The following is a 13708-nucleotide window of genomic DNA, read 5'->3' as shown; positions in this document are numbered from 1 at the left end:
GCCAGATCTCCTGCCTTCTGGAACATCGTACTCCCCCAATATGAGATGTGGTTCCACCCTCTTGGCCTTCTGGAAAGGCCTGAAAACCTCGTTCTACTGATTGGCCTGGGGTTTGATGGGGATGTGTCATTCTGGAGATGCTTAGTGGATTAAATAGAAAATCCCACTTCTATTTTTCTACTAATTCTGATATTATGTTATTGTTTTAATGTTTTATATTGGGGTGTCCAACCTTGGCAATGTTAAGACTTGTGGACTTCAACAGACAGAATTCCCCAGCAGTTTCCTTTATTGTTCCTCACCTGTATAGACACAAATCTTGTCAAACTATACCAATATTTGCATCATTATAGATATACTCTGAGAATTGCTATGGAGGAGCCATCTTAACTCTCTTCCTCCCAATCAAACTATCTAAACTTCACTACCTCTTTGTCCTCTGTGATGCAGCCCCTCCCTCCTGGGAATCCAGACTACATTCCACCACAGTTCGCCAGGCCTCCACTCTCCTAGCCTTCCTTAAAGCTTTGATGACTTGGTTTCCCCCCCCCCAAGCGCTAGGATAGAATTGGGGTGACTGAACCTCAGAAGTTAGACTCGGTGCCGGTTTTTTTGTTGTTTTCAATGTTTCAGTGTGTTTAGTGTTAGAGTTTGAATATGTTTTTATGTATTTTATCTTTTGATTGGAAGCTGCCCAGATCTGGTTAGAAGACGGGCAGTTATATAAATATTCTAAATAACATCCCCCCCCAAAAAAAAAAAAATGTCACCCTGGCAAAAGTTATACCTTCGCTCTGGGGCATGAAATATAATACATCTAGTTTTTGTTGTCCAGGAAAAGACGTTTTGAAAATAAAAAAAAGAAAGAAAAAAAAGAAAAAAAGAAATCAAGCTATCCAGAGGCTTCATTACTTCTCCTGGCGGGACGATGCAAATCCAGACCAGATTTCATTAGTGAGTGTTCCTATTATTTGTACACAGGGATATTTACATAAATCTCATCTGCTTTGCCGTGTGTATGGATTGCCAGCTGGAGTTTGCATAGCACTGTCCTGTGTGTTTCCCTGAAATTGCTTTCTTGTGTTTTGTTAAGAGGGTTGGTAAAAGACCACTTCCTCCGGGGAGGGGGGGAGAAAGCTGTTATCTAAGCTTTTCATTTCTGAGCAATCTTGGTAGGGAAGTGGAATCTCATAACTCAACAAGCAAACACCTAGCTTGGGTAAGAGCAGTAATTTATCAGAGGCACTCGAAGCCTCATTTCAGAGTAAGCAAACAAATAAAACAGAGCCAGACAATCAAAGACCAGGTTTGCTAGGAGCTCTTTCGTTTTCTCTGAGTTGTTTGTCAGGAGGTGAATGGGGAGAAAAGGGAGAATGTCAGAAAGCTATTGCCGAATGAGGGCACTTCGCACAGAGAAAGGGAGAGCTTTGACCTGGTGTTCCTTGAGAGGAAGAGAGAGGAAGAGAGAGAGAGAGAGAGAGAGAAAATCTGCAAAAAACAAAACACAACAAAAAACCCAAGAGATGCAATCAGTGATGTATTCATTGATTTCAATTAATTTACTAATCAGTTGGTTAATATCAGGGGGTCTTCAAACGTGGCCCCTTTATGACTTGCGGACTTCAACTCCCAGAATTCCTCAGCCAGTGTGCCTGGCTGAGGAATTCTGGGAGTTGAAGTCCGCAAGTCATAAAAGAGCCAAGTTTGAAGACCCCTGGTTAATATGGTAGTGGAGGGAGGGAGGAGTCTGGTGAATCAGGAGACTTTTCCCTTAGCAAACCCTGAAATTCTGTAGGATTTGTAAGATCCTGAAATTGACCTTAGGTTGTTGCAGCGGAGAAGAACTGTCCATCACAAACAGTGATGACAAAGGATCTACTTATGACAAAAGAATCGTAACTGTTTCCTCCATCTATGGAGCATCTTCCTCGGTACAAAACAAAGTTGAATGCGTGAACCCACTAGGCAACCTCATCCGTTGACTAAAAACTAATCAAGGAGAGAAGCAACCTGGAATTAAGGAGAAACTTCCTAGCAGTGAGGATAATTAACTAGTGGAACAGGTTGCCTACAGAAGTTGTGGGGGCTCCATCACTGGAGGTTTTTAAGGAAAGACTGGACAGCCACCTGTCTGGAATGGTATAGGATCTCCTGCTTGAGCAGGGGGCTGGACTAGAAGACCTCCAAGGTCCCTTCCAGTTCTATTCTGATTGATGGATTGACGTCTGATGAAACACCTTGGAAGAAAACAAGAAAACAACCAAGGACTCTACAGTTCAACTTTAAGCTACAACATTCTCTTCTAACATGTGACCTGCTTCGTAGGGAGAAGATACTGTCTAAGACACCTCTCTTTAGTTTGGCCAGAAGAATGGAAACTTCTGCCATCATGCCTCCTTTACATCTAAGCTCTTGAACAAGAACCTTAGTGAGACAATGACATCAGCCAACAGGCCTAGTCAGATCTCCTTCACATCATCCAAGTTGCCATTTTCATCATGACTCAAATCTCCAGAAACGGGCTGTTATTCATCACCAACCTGAAGAGGCAGCTCAGAGGATAGCTTAAAATGCCTGCCATGGAAATGCTTCTTTTTTCCTTGGTGACTCGGCCTAAGCGAGAAATGTTTGGAGATTGCTCTTCAAAAACGCACTAAATGGCTGACCCAAAAATACACACAGCTGTGGAAAAGAGCATGCAAATGTGGCAAGCAGGACCTGTCGATATTTACGTTACCAACAACAAGCCTTAAACAAAATCTCTGCAACTTTGCAAACTCTTCTGAACAACAACAAAAAAGGACTCAAGCCATGCTTCTTCCACTAGAGAAATAGTGTCTGTTCACTGAAGTACGCTGGTGGCTTCTCCCCAGCTTCAGTTTTTACGCCTCCGTGGAGGAGCCATGTCAGTGTCAGGAGTTCACAACTGGCTCTGCCTTATTATCACCACAGCTGTGACTCTCGTCGGGATGACTGGAAACGGATTCATCTTTCTTTCAGACTGCCAGGATTGGATCCGAAGCAAAACATCGTCAGGTCCTGGCCTCTTGCTGATGATGCTCAGCCTGACCCGATTTATTTTCCTCGGACTCACGCTCAGCTTACATTGTTTAAGCTTCCTTGATATTAATCGCCCAAAATTTGCCGGAAGTGTCACCATTTTCTTCTGGGCCTTTTTCAATGCCACCACCCTGTGGATTACTACCTGCCTTGGAATATTCTACTGTGTGAAAATTGTCAACTTCAGCCAGCCCTTCCTGGTGAAAGCGAAGCTGAGGATTTCCAGCATGATTCCCCATCTGCTCGTCGCGGTAGTCTTGGTTTCCTTGATTTCGGCTCTTCCTTTCCTCTGGATCGACGATCACAGCCAGTCTGACAACACAGAGGATGTACCTGAGATGAGGGCTCGGATGTTGCTGCTCAGTATACTGTATATTCTGGGGACTTTTCCATCGTTTGTGATATTTTTAATTTCCTCTGGATTTTTAATTTACTCCCTTGTGCAGCATGTGAAGAGGATGCAGAACAGCTCAGTTGGCTTTCGAGATCAAAGGATGGACGTTCATCTGAAGACCACCAAGATATTGACCTCCTTCTTCATCCTCTATACCGCAACCTTTGTAACAGAAATCTCAATGACCTTTTCCCCCAGTCCCTGGACATTAGTTATATCCAACATGGTGGTTAGTTCCTATAATTCAGGGCACACCGTTGCTTTGATTGTCATGAATTCCAAGCTAAGGGGACGATTAAGCAAGATGTTCTGGTGTTTCAGAAAACAGACATGAAGGATTGAGCCCAGACTGAAATCGTGCTTAAATCTTGCTCAAACAATTGCACTGATGATGTTACCAAGCAGGGTAATGAAACGTCTGCAAGAAATCAACCAAGTTCAACGAGCACCTAGGACCCCAACAGCTTATGGATGGAATTTAACATTAATGACAACTCAAGATCCCACTAATTCTGTTAAATCTGTTCTATGTGTGGTTCACTATGAATTCTTGATGCCATTTTCCTACTTCAAGGTTTCAATGGGACGGGTGGGTGGGCAGCAGTGTGTAAAATATTCTTAGTCCATGCCAGCCAGCTCTTGTTCTTCTTTTGCTCAAAGTCCTTTGAGTGTGTTTAGCCTTGAAGTTAAAGGTTTCCCAATAGATCTTAGGCACAGCTATTGTATTTCATGAGAAGCTTCTATTTAGTGGAGCAGATTCCCTTCAGAAATTAGATTGATCCCCATTGTCCTGGGATCGTAGTGACTGACGGGAAGCTCAGCTTAATTGATTTCATGATGATCATGGTTTTAGAACTTTATACTTAATTTTGAACATGCTTGTGTTACTCATAATTAGCCACTGAGAGTTTATGATCTCTATCTGAACATGAATACTCTCTCTCTCTCTCACTCTCTCTCTCTCTCTCATCTCTGTCTATCTGTCTCTGACACACAAATAGAGACACAGACACGCACACACAATCTACCTTTATATAATAATCTCTCAGTGGCTAATTATGAACAACACAAGCATTTAAAATAAAACATTCATGTTTGGAATTAAATGTAAAGTTTGGATAGCTATGGATGGGTGGATGGGTGGATGGATGGATGGATATGTAGAGATGATAGAGATTTTAGTACTGGTTACATAGAATCGAAGAGAAGAGAAATTTGTTGGCTTCATCTTTTTGCACGTTCTTTTTTCCTTAGAGTCAAGGTCCTTCATATTTTTATTTACACATTTGAAGTTTTGTTAAATTCTTATACTAGTTGAATCTGAATGAGAATCCTATGCTATTTTGAATCTGTTCTTTCCTGGTTTTTGGCATCTTCCTTTCACCTACTGTGCTGAGTTATGAATTCTTTTTCTCCAAATGTTGCTAGTAGGGTAGCGGTTAGCCTTCCCAAGTAGACCAGACAGGAAACTGCATCAGATGAGCTAATTCTACTTGATTCTAAGGCTATATTGCAAGTCTGAAAATACAATTCTCCGACTGTCTGTTTCTACAGCCTCATAAGTTAGGGCAGATCCTTTCTGAGTTTCTTTCTCTGCCCGTTATGCAGCCCTGGGCTACGCCTTCCCTTATCTGACTGTTCCCTAGGCAGCATTTCTTCACCCGGTCTCCCAAGGCCTTTCTCACATCCCATTATTGTAGCAAAGCAATAGAGAACATGATCTACATTCAGATATCCCAGTTTCACTTCTTGTCATCAAATGCTCAATTGATTATTTGAAAGATGCAGCACAGCCTGAGATCTGCTGGCAATATTGTCTACATGTCTGTGCAAGAATCTGCTAGAATCCTTGATAGGCTTTCTCCATTGGTCATCAAACTATTGAAAGAAACTTGCAATAGTTCTGTTAACTGGCCAAAGGTCCTAATAAATTTTCAATTCACCCATGGACCTGAATCAGAACTTTTCCCTTAGATTTGTGAAATGCTAGCTGCTTACCTTCCACAAACCATGAGTGGTCCTGTTAAAGTAGAGTTTCAATATTTTTAGATTTCTCTGGGTATTTGTCACAATTATAACAGTGTTTCAGTGTCCCGACTATTTTATTGTTTGAAATTATAATAATTTTCAAGTTGTAGTTTCCTTGTTGAAAGCCAGCTGAGTCCCAAGAGGTGGAGAGCAGGCCGTAATTCTAAATATAGTTCTAAGAAGACTCCTGCCACTAAAATGGCCGTTTCACTGGATATGACAATTCACTGGGTCTTTACTCCAGTTTGGTCTAGAGCAGGAGTAGGCAACCATGGCCCTTTTATGACTTGTGGACTTCAACTCCCAGAATTCCTGAGCCAGCATGGGGGAACTATGGCCCCTTCATGACTTGTGGACTTCAACTCCCAGAATTCCTCAGCCAGCCACGCTGAGGGGAAAGGGAGAGGTTTCCAAGCTGAGCCATGCTGGCTCAGGCCTTTTGGGTGTTGAAGCCCACGAGTCATAAAAGAGCCAAGGTTGCCTACCCCTGGGCTAGAGGTTAAAGTACCAGGCTAGAAACTAGGAGATGGTGAGTTCTAGTCCTGCCTTAGGCCTGAAAGCCAGCTGGGTGACTTTAGGTCAATTGCTCTCTCTCAGGCCAACTTACCTCACAGGGTTGTTATGGGGAAAGAAGGAAGGAGTTCAAGTAGTCCTCAACGTACGACCACAATTGAGCCCAACATTTACGTTATTAAGTGAGACAGTTACACATATGTTGTCAAGTGAGACAGTTGTTAAGTGAGTTTTTCCTCACTTTACAACCTTTCTTGCCACTGTTGTTAGGTGAATCACTGCAGTCGTTAAGTTACTAACAGGGCTCTTAAGTGAATCTGGTTTCCCCCATTAGCTTTGCTTGTCAGAAGCTCGCAAAAGGGGATCATGTGACCCTGGGACACTGCAACCATCATAAGTACATGCCAGTTGCCAAGCCTCTGAATGTTTATCAGGTGACCGCAGGGATGCTGCAACGGTCCTAAAATGGTCATAAATCACTTTTTTCAGTGCCGTTGTAACTTTGAACAATCCCTAAACAAGCTGTTGTAAGTGGAAGACTACCCGTATGAAATGTATTCACCACCTTGAGTTATTTATAAAAATAATACAGGCAGGAAATAAAATAAAATAAATAAAAATAATAGAGTAGAGTAGAGTAGAGTAGAGTAGAGTAGAGTAGAGTAGAGTAGAGTAGAGTAAAGTAGAATAGAATAGAATAGAATAGAATAGAATAGAATAGAATAGAATAGAATAGAATAGAATAGAATAGAATAGAATAGAATAGAATAGAATAGAATAGAACAGAACAGAAAAATAATAAAATAATAAATGAAATGAAATAAAATAAATGACTTTTCTTCCCATTCAGCACATCTGTCTGATAACCAAATGCCTTAAGGTGTTCCCTTGGAGAAAATGTTAATGTTAATGACATCCGTCTTAATTTCAACATTGTTTTTTTATGATTTAAAATTATTTCTAGTGCTTTAAACTGTAATATACTTAGATATATTTTTGAATTGTTAAGCCACCCAGAGTCATTGACTGAGATGGGCAGCTACAGAAATCAATGAATCGATCAATCAATCAATCAATCAAACAAATAAATAACAGTGGAAATGAAATTCTGAACACCCTGTCTATCCTGTTCCATCAGATTCGGAAAAACAGAGAAGTTGAGCAGAACACATCATGGTTTATGAGGGATGTAATCATACATAGCTGGTGTCAGTGCTGTGAGCATCAACAATGTGTCATCTAACTGGAAAGAGTTTACTACTGTGCTCTCCACTCTGCCACCCCCCCAGTTGTGTCCCAAGTCTTTTAAAAAAAATATATATTAATGACTTGGATGCCGAGATGGGAGGGACTGTTACCAAAGCTTTAAATTTCATAGCCAGAGCCTCCAGAGGACAGAAATACAATTGAAAATGATGTTGATAGATTAGAGAAACGGACTAAAAGCAGCAGAATGAAATTTAACAGAGGGAAATGTAAAGCTATCAGTGGAGGCTATATAAATCAAAGGAACAAATATACAATGGGGAAACATTTGGCTCTTTAATAGCAGGTGTGCAAAATACCCTGGGACCGTGGCTGATTACCAACTGAATTCGAATCAGCACAGTGATGTGATTTGCAGAAGGAAAGAAGAAAGAAGGAAGGAAGGGGAAGGAAGGAAAAGGAAGGAAGGAATAGGAAGAAAAGAAGGAAGGAAAAGAAAGGAGGGAAGGAAGGAAGGAAGGAAAGAAGGAAGGAGAAGGGGAAGAAAGGAAGGGGAAGCGGAAGGAAAGAAGGAAGGGGAACGAAGGAAAATGAAGGAAGGGAGGGAGGGAAGGAAGGAAGGGGAAGGGGAAGGAAGGAAAAGTAAGGAAGGAATAGGAAGAAAAGAAGGAAGGAAAAGAAAGGAGGGAAGGAAGGAAGGGGAAGGGGAAGGAAGGAAAAGGAAGGAAGGAATAGGAAGAAAAGAAGGAAGGAAAAGAAAGGAGGGAAGGAAGGAAGGGGAAGGGGAAGGAAGGAAAAGGAAGGAAGGAATAGGAAGAAAAGAAGGAAGGAAGGAAAAGACAGAAATAAAGGAAGGAAGGAAGGAAGGAAGGAAGGAAGGAAGGAAGGAAGGAAGGAAGGAAGGAGAAGGGGAAGAAAGGAAGGGGAAGCGGAAGGAAAGAAGGAAGGGGAACGAAGGAAAATGAAGGAAGGGAGGGAGGGAAGGAAGGAAGGGGAAGGGGAAGGAAGGAAAAGGAAGGAAGGAATAGGAAGAAAAGAAGGAAGGAAGGAAAAGACAGAAATGAAGGAAGGAAGGTAGGAAGGAAGGAAGGAGAAGGGGAAGAAAGGAAGGGGTAGGGGAAGGAAAGAAGGAAGGGGAAGGAAGGAAAATGAAGGAAGGGAAGGGAGGGAGGGAGGGAAGGAAGGAAGGAGCGAAAGAAGGAAGAAGGAAGGAACTAGCATATATTTATGGCAGTTGCAGTGTCCTGGGGTCATGTGATCACCTTTTGCAATCTTCTAACAATGAGGATTCACTTAACAGAGTTGCCTTGTAGAGAAAATGAAGGCATAACAAACAAACAAACAAACAAACAAACAAACAAACAAACAACCACATCACTAACTTCACAACTGCAGCGATTCACTTAACAACTGTGTCAAGAAAGGTCGCAAAATGGGGCAAACCTCACTGAACCACCGCTGAGCAATGGAAATTTGGGGCTCAGTTCTGATCATAGGTCGAAGGACTACCTGTCCTATGTCCCTCAGCGCCTCCCGCCTGATGGCTCAAAATCCCTTTCCAAAGAGATTCTGGATAAAGAAGAGAGAACGGCATGAAACACCTTTACGAAATCAATTACTGTCCTTGGCTGCATTCCCCAACCACCAAAGCTTGGCCTGTCCATTGAGCGAAGCCGTAGAAAGCGATTTCTTTCAGTGCCTGTTTGAAAGCATACAAGAGCCTTGGTGGAGCAGTGGGCTAATGCCTCCTTAAGAAACACCAGCTGCCTGCAATTAGTGCAGGTTCGAGTCCCACCAGGCTCAAGGTTGACTCAGCCTTCCATCCTTCCGAGGTAGGTAAAATGAGGACCCAGATTGTTGGGGGCAATAAAGCTGACTTTGTAATAATGCCGCTTGGGGTGTGTGTGTGAAAGCCCTAACAAGCAGGCATATACATAGAATGAAGGCTACTGCTAAGCTTGTAAGCCGCCCTGAGTCTTCGGAGAAGGGCGGGATATAAATGGAATTAAAAAAAAAGAAGAAGAAAAGATATCCAAGGGATAGATATGAACAGTTGCAGGATTTGGGTTTGGCTAGTCTAGAGAAAAGAAGAACTAGGGGGGTACATGATAGCAGTATTCCAGTATTTGAGGGGCTGCCACAAAGAAGAGGGGTTCATGTTATTCTCCAAAGCACCAGAAGGCAGGACAAGAAACAACAGATGGAAACTAATCAAGGGGAGAAGCAACCTGGAACTCAGGAGAAACTTCCTAACAGTGAAGACAATCAACCAGTGGAACAGCTTTGCCTTCAGATGTTGTGGGTGCTTCATCACTGGAGCTTTTTAAGAAGAGACAACCGCTTGTCTGAAATGGTATAGGGTCTCCTGCTTGAGCTGGACTAGAAGACCTCCAAGGTTCCTTCCAGCTCTGTTCTGATTTTTTTGGACATGCACCCTCTCCAAGGAACTGAGAATCCGAAATCTGACACTCAGGAGGAGAATGAAAAACAGGAAGGGCAAATGTAACAAATGCAGGTGCAGCCATCAGCATCAAAACCACAATGAAATGATGTCCCATATTTGCATGCTCTAAAGCAACACCGGAATAACACAAAGGGTATCAATTTCCACAAAATTTCTGGTTGAGAGAAAAGGCAAAGTCGGAGAACCAGGCCTATCCTCAATGAAGGGAACGTAAGAAGGAATATTTGTATGTGGTCAAATGGATGGTGAATATATACTGTGTATGTAGGCATCCTATGAGCAAAGTGGCCACTTCTCCATGCTATCTCTGAAGGAAGTCAACAGAAGATCTTTTGAGGGATCACCAAGAAGTTCTGATTACTGGAGGAAAGCAAGACAGGAAATAAAAGGGGATTTCAACCCTAAGCATGTTGCCGCTTATGCAAGCCATCTTCCAGGTTGCGATCACAGCCCACAGCTGTCTGGGGATGGTTGCAAGTGGCTTTATTGTGGTTGCCAGCTACACAATGTGGGTGAAAGGGAAAAAAGTGCCCACTTGTGAAGTCATCCTGATGTGCCTTAGTTTGTCTCGGATTCTTCTACAAGGAACCATCCTGCACTGCACATTTTCTTCCACGCTATACCAGTGGAATGTCCTCAGGATCCAGTCCATCCTTCTGGTGTTTGCCAGCACAGCTTGCCTGTGGTTTGCTGCTTGCCTCAGCGTCTTCTACTGTGCCAAAATTGCCACTTTCACTCACCGGTACTTTCTTCTGGTGAAGCTGAGGATCACAGAGATGGTTCCCCTGCCTCTTGTGGGGTCCATGTTGGTCTCTTTGGTTTCGTGTCTCCCTTCCATCTGTGTTCTGTACCAGCCTGCTACCGGCCCTGCAGAAAAGGCAGGGACAACCCCTTTTACAAGAAGGCAAGAGGCTGGAATTATGCCTGCCAAATTTATTGCTACAAAAACAAATAGAACAAGACACAAACCAAGAAACAGGAGCTTTTCAAGCGGTTGCCTTCAGCAAACCAGCCCTCCCACGCATTCCCCCTTAAATACAGTTCAGGGCGTGGCTTCTCTCTGCCTCCTTCCGAGGAGCCCCATTGCCTTCCTCTGTTTACTCCTGATTGACTGCCTCCTGCGTCGGGCGTCCTTGAACAGGGCCAGCTGTGGGTCATCTTCATCCACGCTGTCAGGCTCACACAACTGGGTCTGCGTTGTGACCAGGTGAGAGGGGCCTGGCTGAGGGCTCTCATCAAGCTGTCCAACCCACTCAGCAAGCTCTTCAACACCTCCCTCCTCCTCCTCCTCTGAGTCGTCCGACCCAACTGCCGAACCCACAGGCTGACCCTGAATCACAACAATCTGGGTGGATTACAACATCCCGCTGTGCAACTCAACCGGGAACCATCTGAAGAACATCACCATGGAGAACCAGGTGGGAAGCATCTCCTATCTGAAAGCCTTCTCCTTATATCTCACTTGGGCGGTCCTTCCATTTCTGCTTTTCGTGGCATCCTCCACTTTATTAATTGCCTCCCTGTGGAGACACAGCAGGCAGATGAGACAGAGCACGATGGGTCTGAAGGATTCCAGGACAGAGGCACACGTCGCGGCCCTCAAATCCTTAATCTCTTTCCTAATACTCTACGTCTGCAGTTTTGTAGCTGATGTCCTGCACGGGGTTCCCTCCTGCAGACTTGGAAGCGAATGGAAAAGACACATCTGCTTACTTGTGATTGCTGTGTGCGCTTCAATCCACGCCGTTCTGTTAATTTTCTTTAATTTCAGGCTCAAAAGCATCCTGCTTTACGTGGCTTGCCAATCGGAAAAAAGACGATAGGTAGTTGCCACGGCATTGAAAAAAAGGGCCTTAAGACCATTTTTTCACCCTTATGATCATTGCAGCAACCCCAGGGTCACATGATCAAAATCTGGATGCTTGGCTTGGAAACCGCTTTCGGGACTTTGTGCTTGAGGTGGGAAATAACCCCGAAACTTGGATTTGGGGTTTACCGATTAGATAGTTTTGTTGTTATAGAAATGGCTCGTTAAGTAAAATAAAAAGATGAGGTTTGATGTTATTATCTTAATTTACTGCACCAAAGGGAGTCGGACATCAATGCCTTTTTTTTTCTTTTTCCCTCTTTCCCTACACTTTTTCCTTCCCTTCTCCCTTCCCTATTTTCCCTACTATTTCCTTTTGTATTTTATATTATAAAATAATAATTGTTAGATACTGGGTTCGTGGCTTCAATGACGAGATGAAGCGAGTGAGTTTAGCAAAGATCATTGTTTATTGCTTGCAGGAACTGAACTGGGAAACAGGGCTGCGAATGCAGCAATTTATACCCTGGCCTCTAGGCAGCAGCCAATAGGTTTAAAGCAACCTATTGCCACCCTAGAGGCAGCCAATGGCGGTGCTGGAGATGGGTTGTCTGAGGAGCTGAGAGCCGTTAGCCAGCTTCCCTGCTTAAACAACCTACCAGCAATTAATCCACGTGATGTTCCCTTAACAAGACAAAGCCCAATACATTACAACAACAACAACAACAACAACAACAACAACAACAACAACAACAACAACAACAATAAATCCAGAGGCTTGGCAACTGGCATGTATCTCACTGTCCTGGGAGTTGCTAAACTAATCTACTGGGCATTGTGTAAAAAATACGACTTGCCTGTGTCCAAAAAGTCGTGGGAACATAGGGCGGAAAAAATTGTCGAGAATGAGAGGGTGAAGTTCTTGTAGGACTTCCGAATACAGACAGATTGCCATTTGGAACACAACACGCCAGATATTGCAGTCGTAGAGAACCGAAGCGTACAGTTGATTGATATCGCTGTACCAGGAGATGCCAGAGTCAAAGAAAATGAACTGGAAAAAATTATGAAATATCGCGACCTGGCCATTGAAATGGCACGATTATGGATGGAACGTGTAACAGTGATACCCATTGTCATCGGGGCACTGGGAACTATGTCCAAAAACTTTGCAAAATACATCAAGAAATTGCAGCTTCCTGCAATAACTCCAGCAAAGCTACAAAAAACTGTGCTACTCAGAACATCTTACATTTTAAGGAGATACCTGGTTGATACCTAGAATGCTGCCAGCAACCTGTGTCAACCATTAGTGCCAGTCAATTTGAGTGTTCAGTTGACTGAGTTTCATGTTTTATGAATAAAAGTTTTATAATAAATCCAGGGGCTTGGCAACTGGCATGTATCGCAGTGTCCTGGGATCACGTGATCCCCTTTTGTGACCTTCTCAAAAGCAAAGTCAACGGGGAAGCCAGAATCGTTTACTAACTTAACAACTTGCAGTGATTCACTTAGCAACTGTGGCAAGAAAAATCATAAAATGGGGCAAAATTGGCGATATTCCTAAGACTTTTCCGAAGAAAGGTGAAAACAGCAGGGACCTGAAGCCTCAGCTTATTGCTTTTATCTCAAATACTTACACCCACATTTTATCCTCTTAGCATATGTCTCTAGACACTTCCTCAATTAGATGTAAAGAACTCCTAGAAAATGCAGCTTTGTAAATGACTGAATTAAGCAAATTTGAATTGGCTCTTAATGACTGAATAAAATTAAAGCTGCTGTTAGGATATAAATAGCCATATAATTGTACATATGCAGAACTTTGAGGGGGCAGAGTCCAATCAAGCGCCATAATTTAAATCAGCTCACGATGGATTATTTTGCTTTTTTAAAAAGTCGTGTTTGGTTTTGATTTTGATTGGGAGAATTGATGAAACAAGATCGGAAGGAGGCTTTCAAAGACGATACATCAGGGCTGGGTTAGCTGGTTTGAAATTTACAAAGGGTCCAGCAGAGGCCAAAACCTATTACCATGATTTTATATTTGTTCAGCAGTGAACCACAAAAGCATTAGAAATAATATGTGTGCCAAGGTATTTTCCAGAGGGAACAAGGGCCTCACCAGGACCAGATCTCATCAGCAAAACTCTAAATGAGATGGCAGCCGTGTAAGAATTTTCTATACAGTACATCTTTGCTTCCATTTGGTAGTTGTCCAAATATTTATAACCCA

General features: G+C 43.0%; 1 protein-coding gene across 1 annotated transcript; it reads left to right on the top strand.

The window, feature by feature from the left end:
* Positions 1–10171: 10171 nt before the first annotated feature.
* Positions 10172–11488, top strand: LOC308667996 (taste receptor type 2 member 119-like; the record flags this gene model as incomplete). Its single annotated transcript, XM_081327659.1, has 2 exons — positions 10172–10483; positions 11063–11488. 2 exons carry the CDS (start codon positions 10172–10174, stop codon positions 11486–11488), a joined length of 738 nt encoding a protein of 245 aa, XP_081183785.1.
* Between the last annotated feature and the right edge of the window lie 2220 nt (positions 11489–13708).

This window comes from Vipera berus (assembly GCF_964194415.1).
Source record: "Vipera berus genome assembly, chromosome: 4".
Classification (NCBI taxonomy): domain Eukaryota; kingdom Metazoa; phylum Chordata; class Lepidosauria; order Squamata; family Viperidae; genus Vipera; species Vipera berus.
This window is presented reverse-complemented; position numbering and strand designations above follow the sequence as displayed.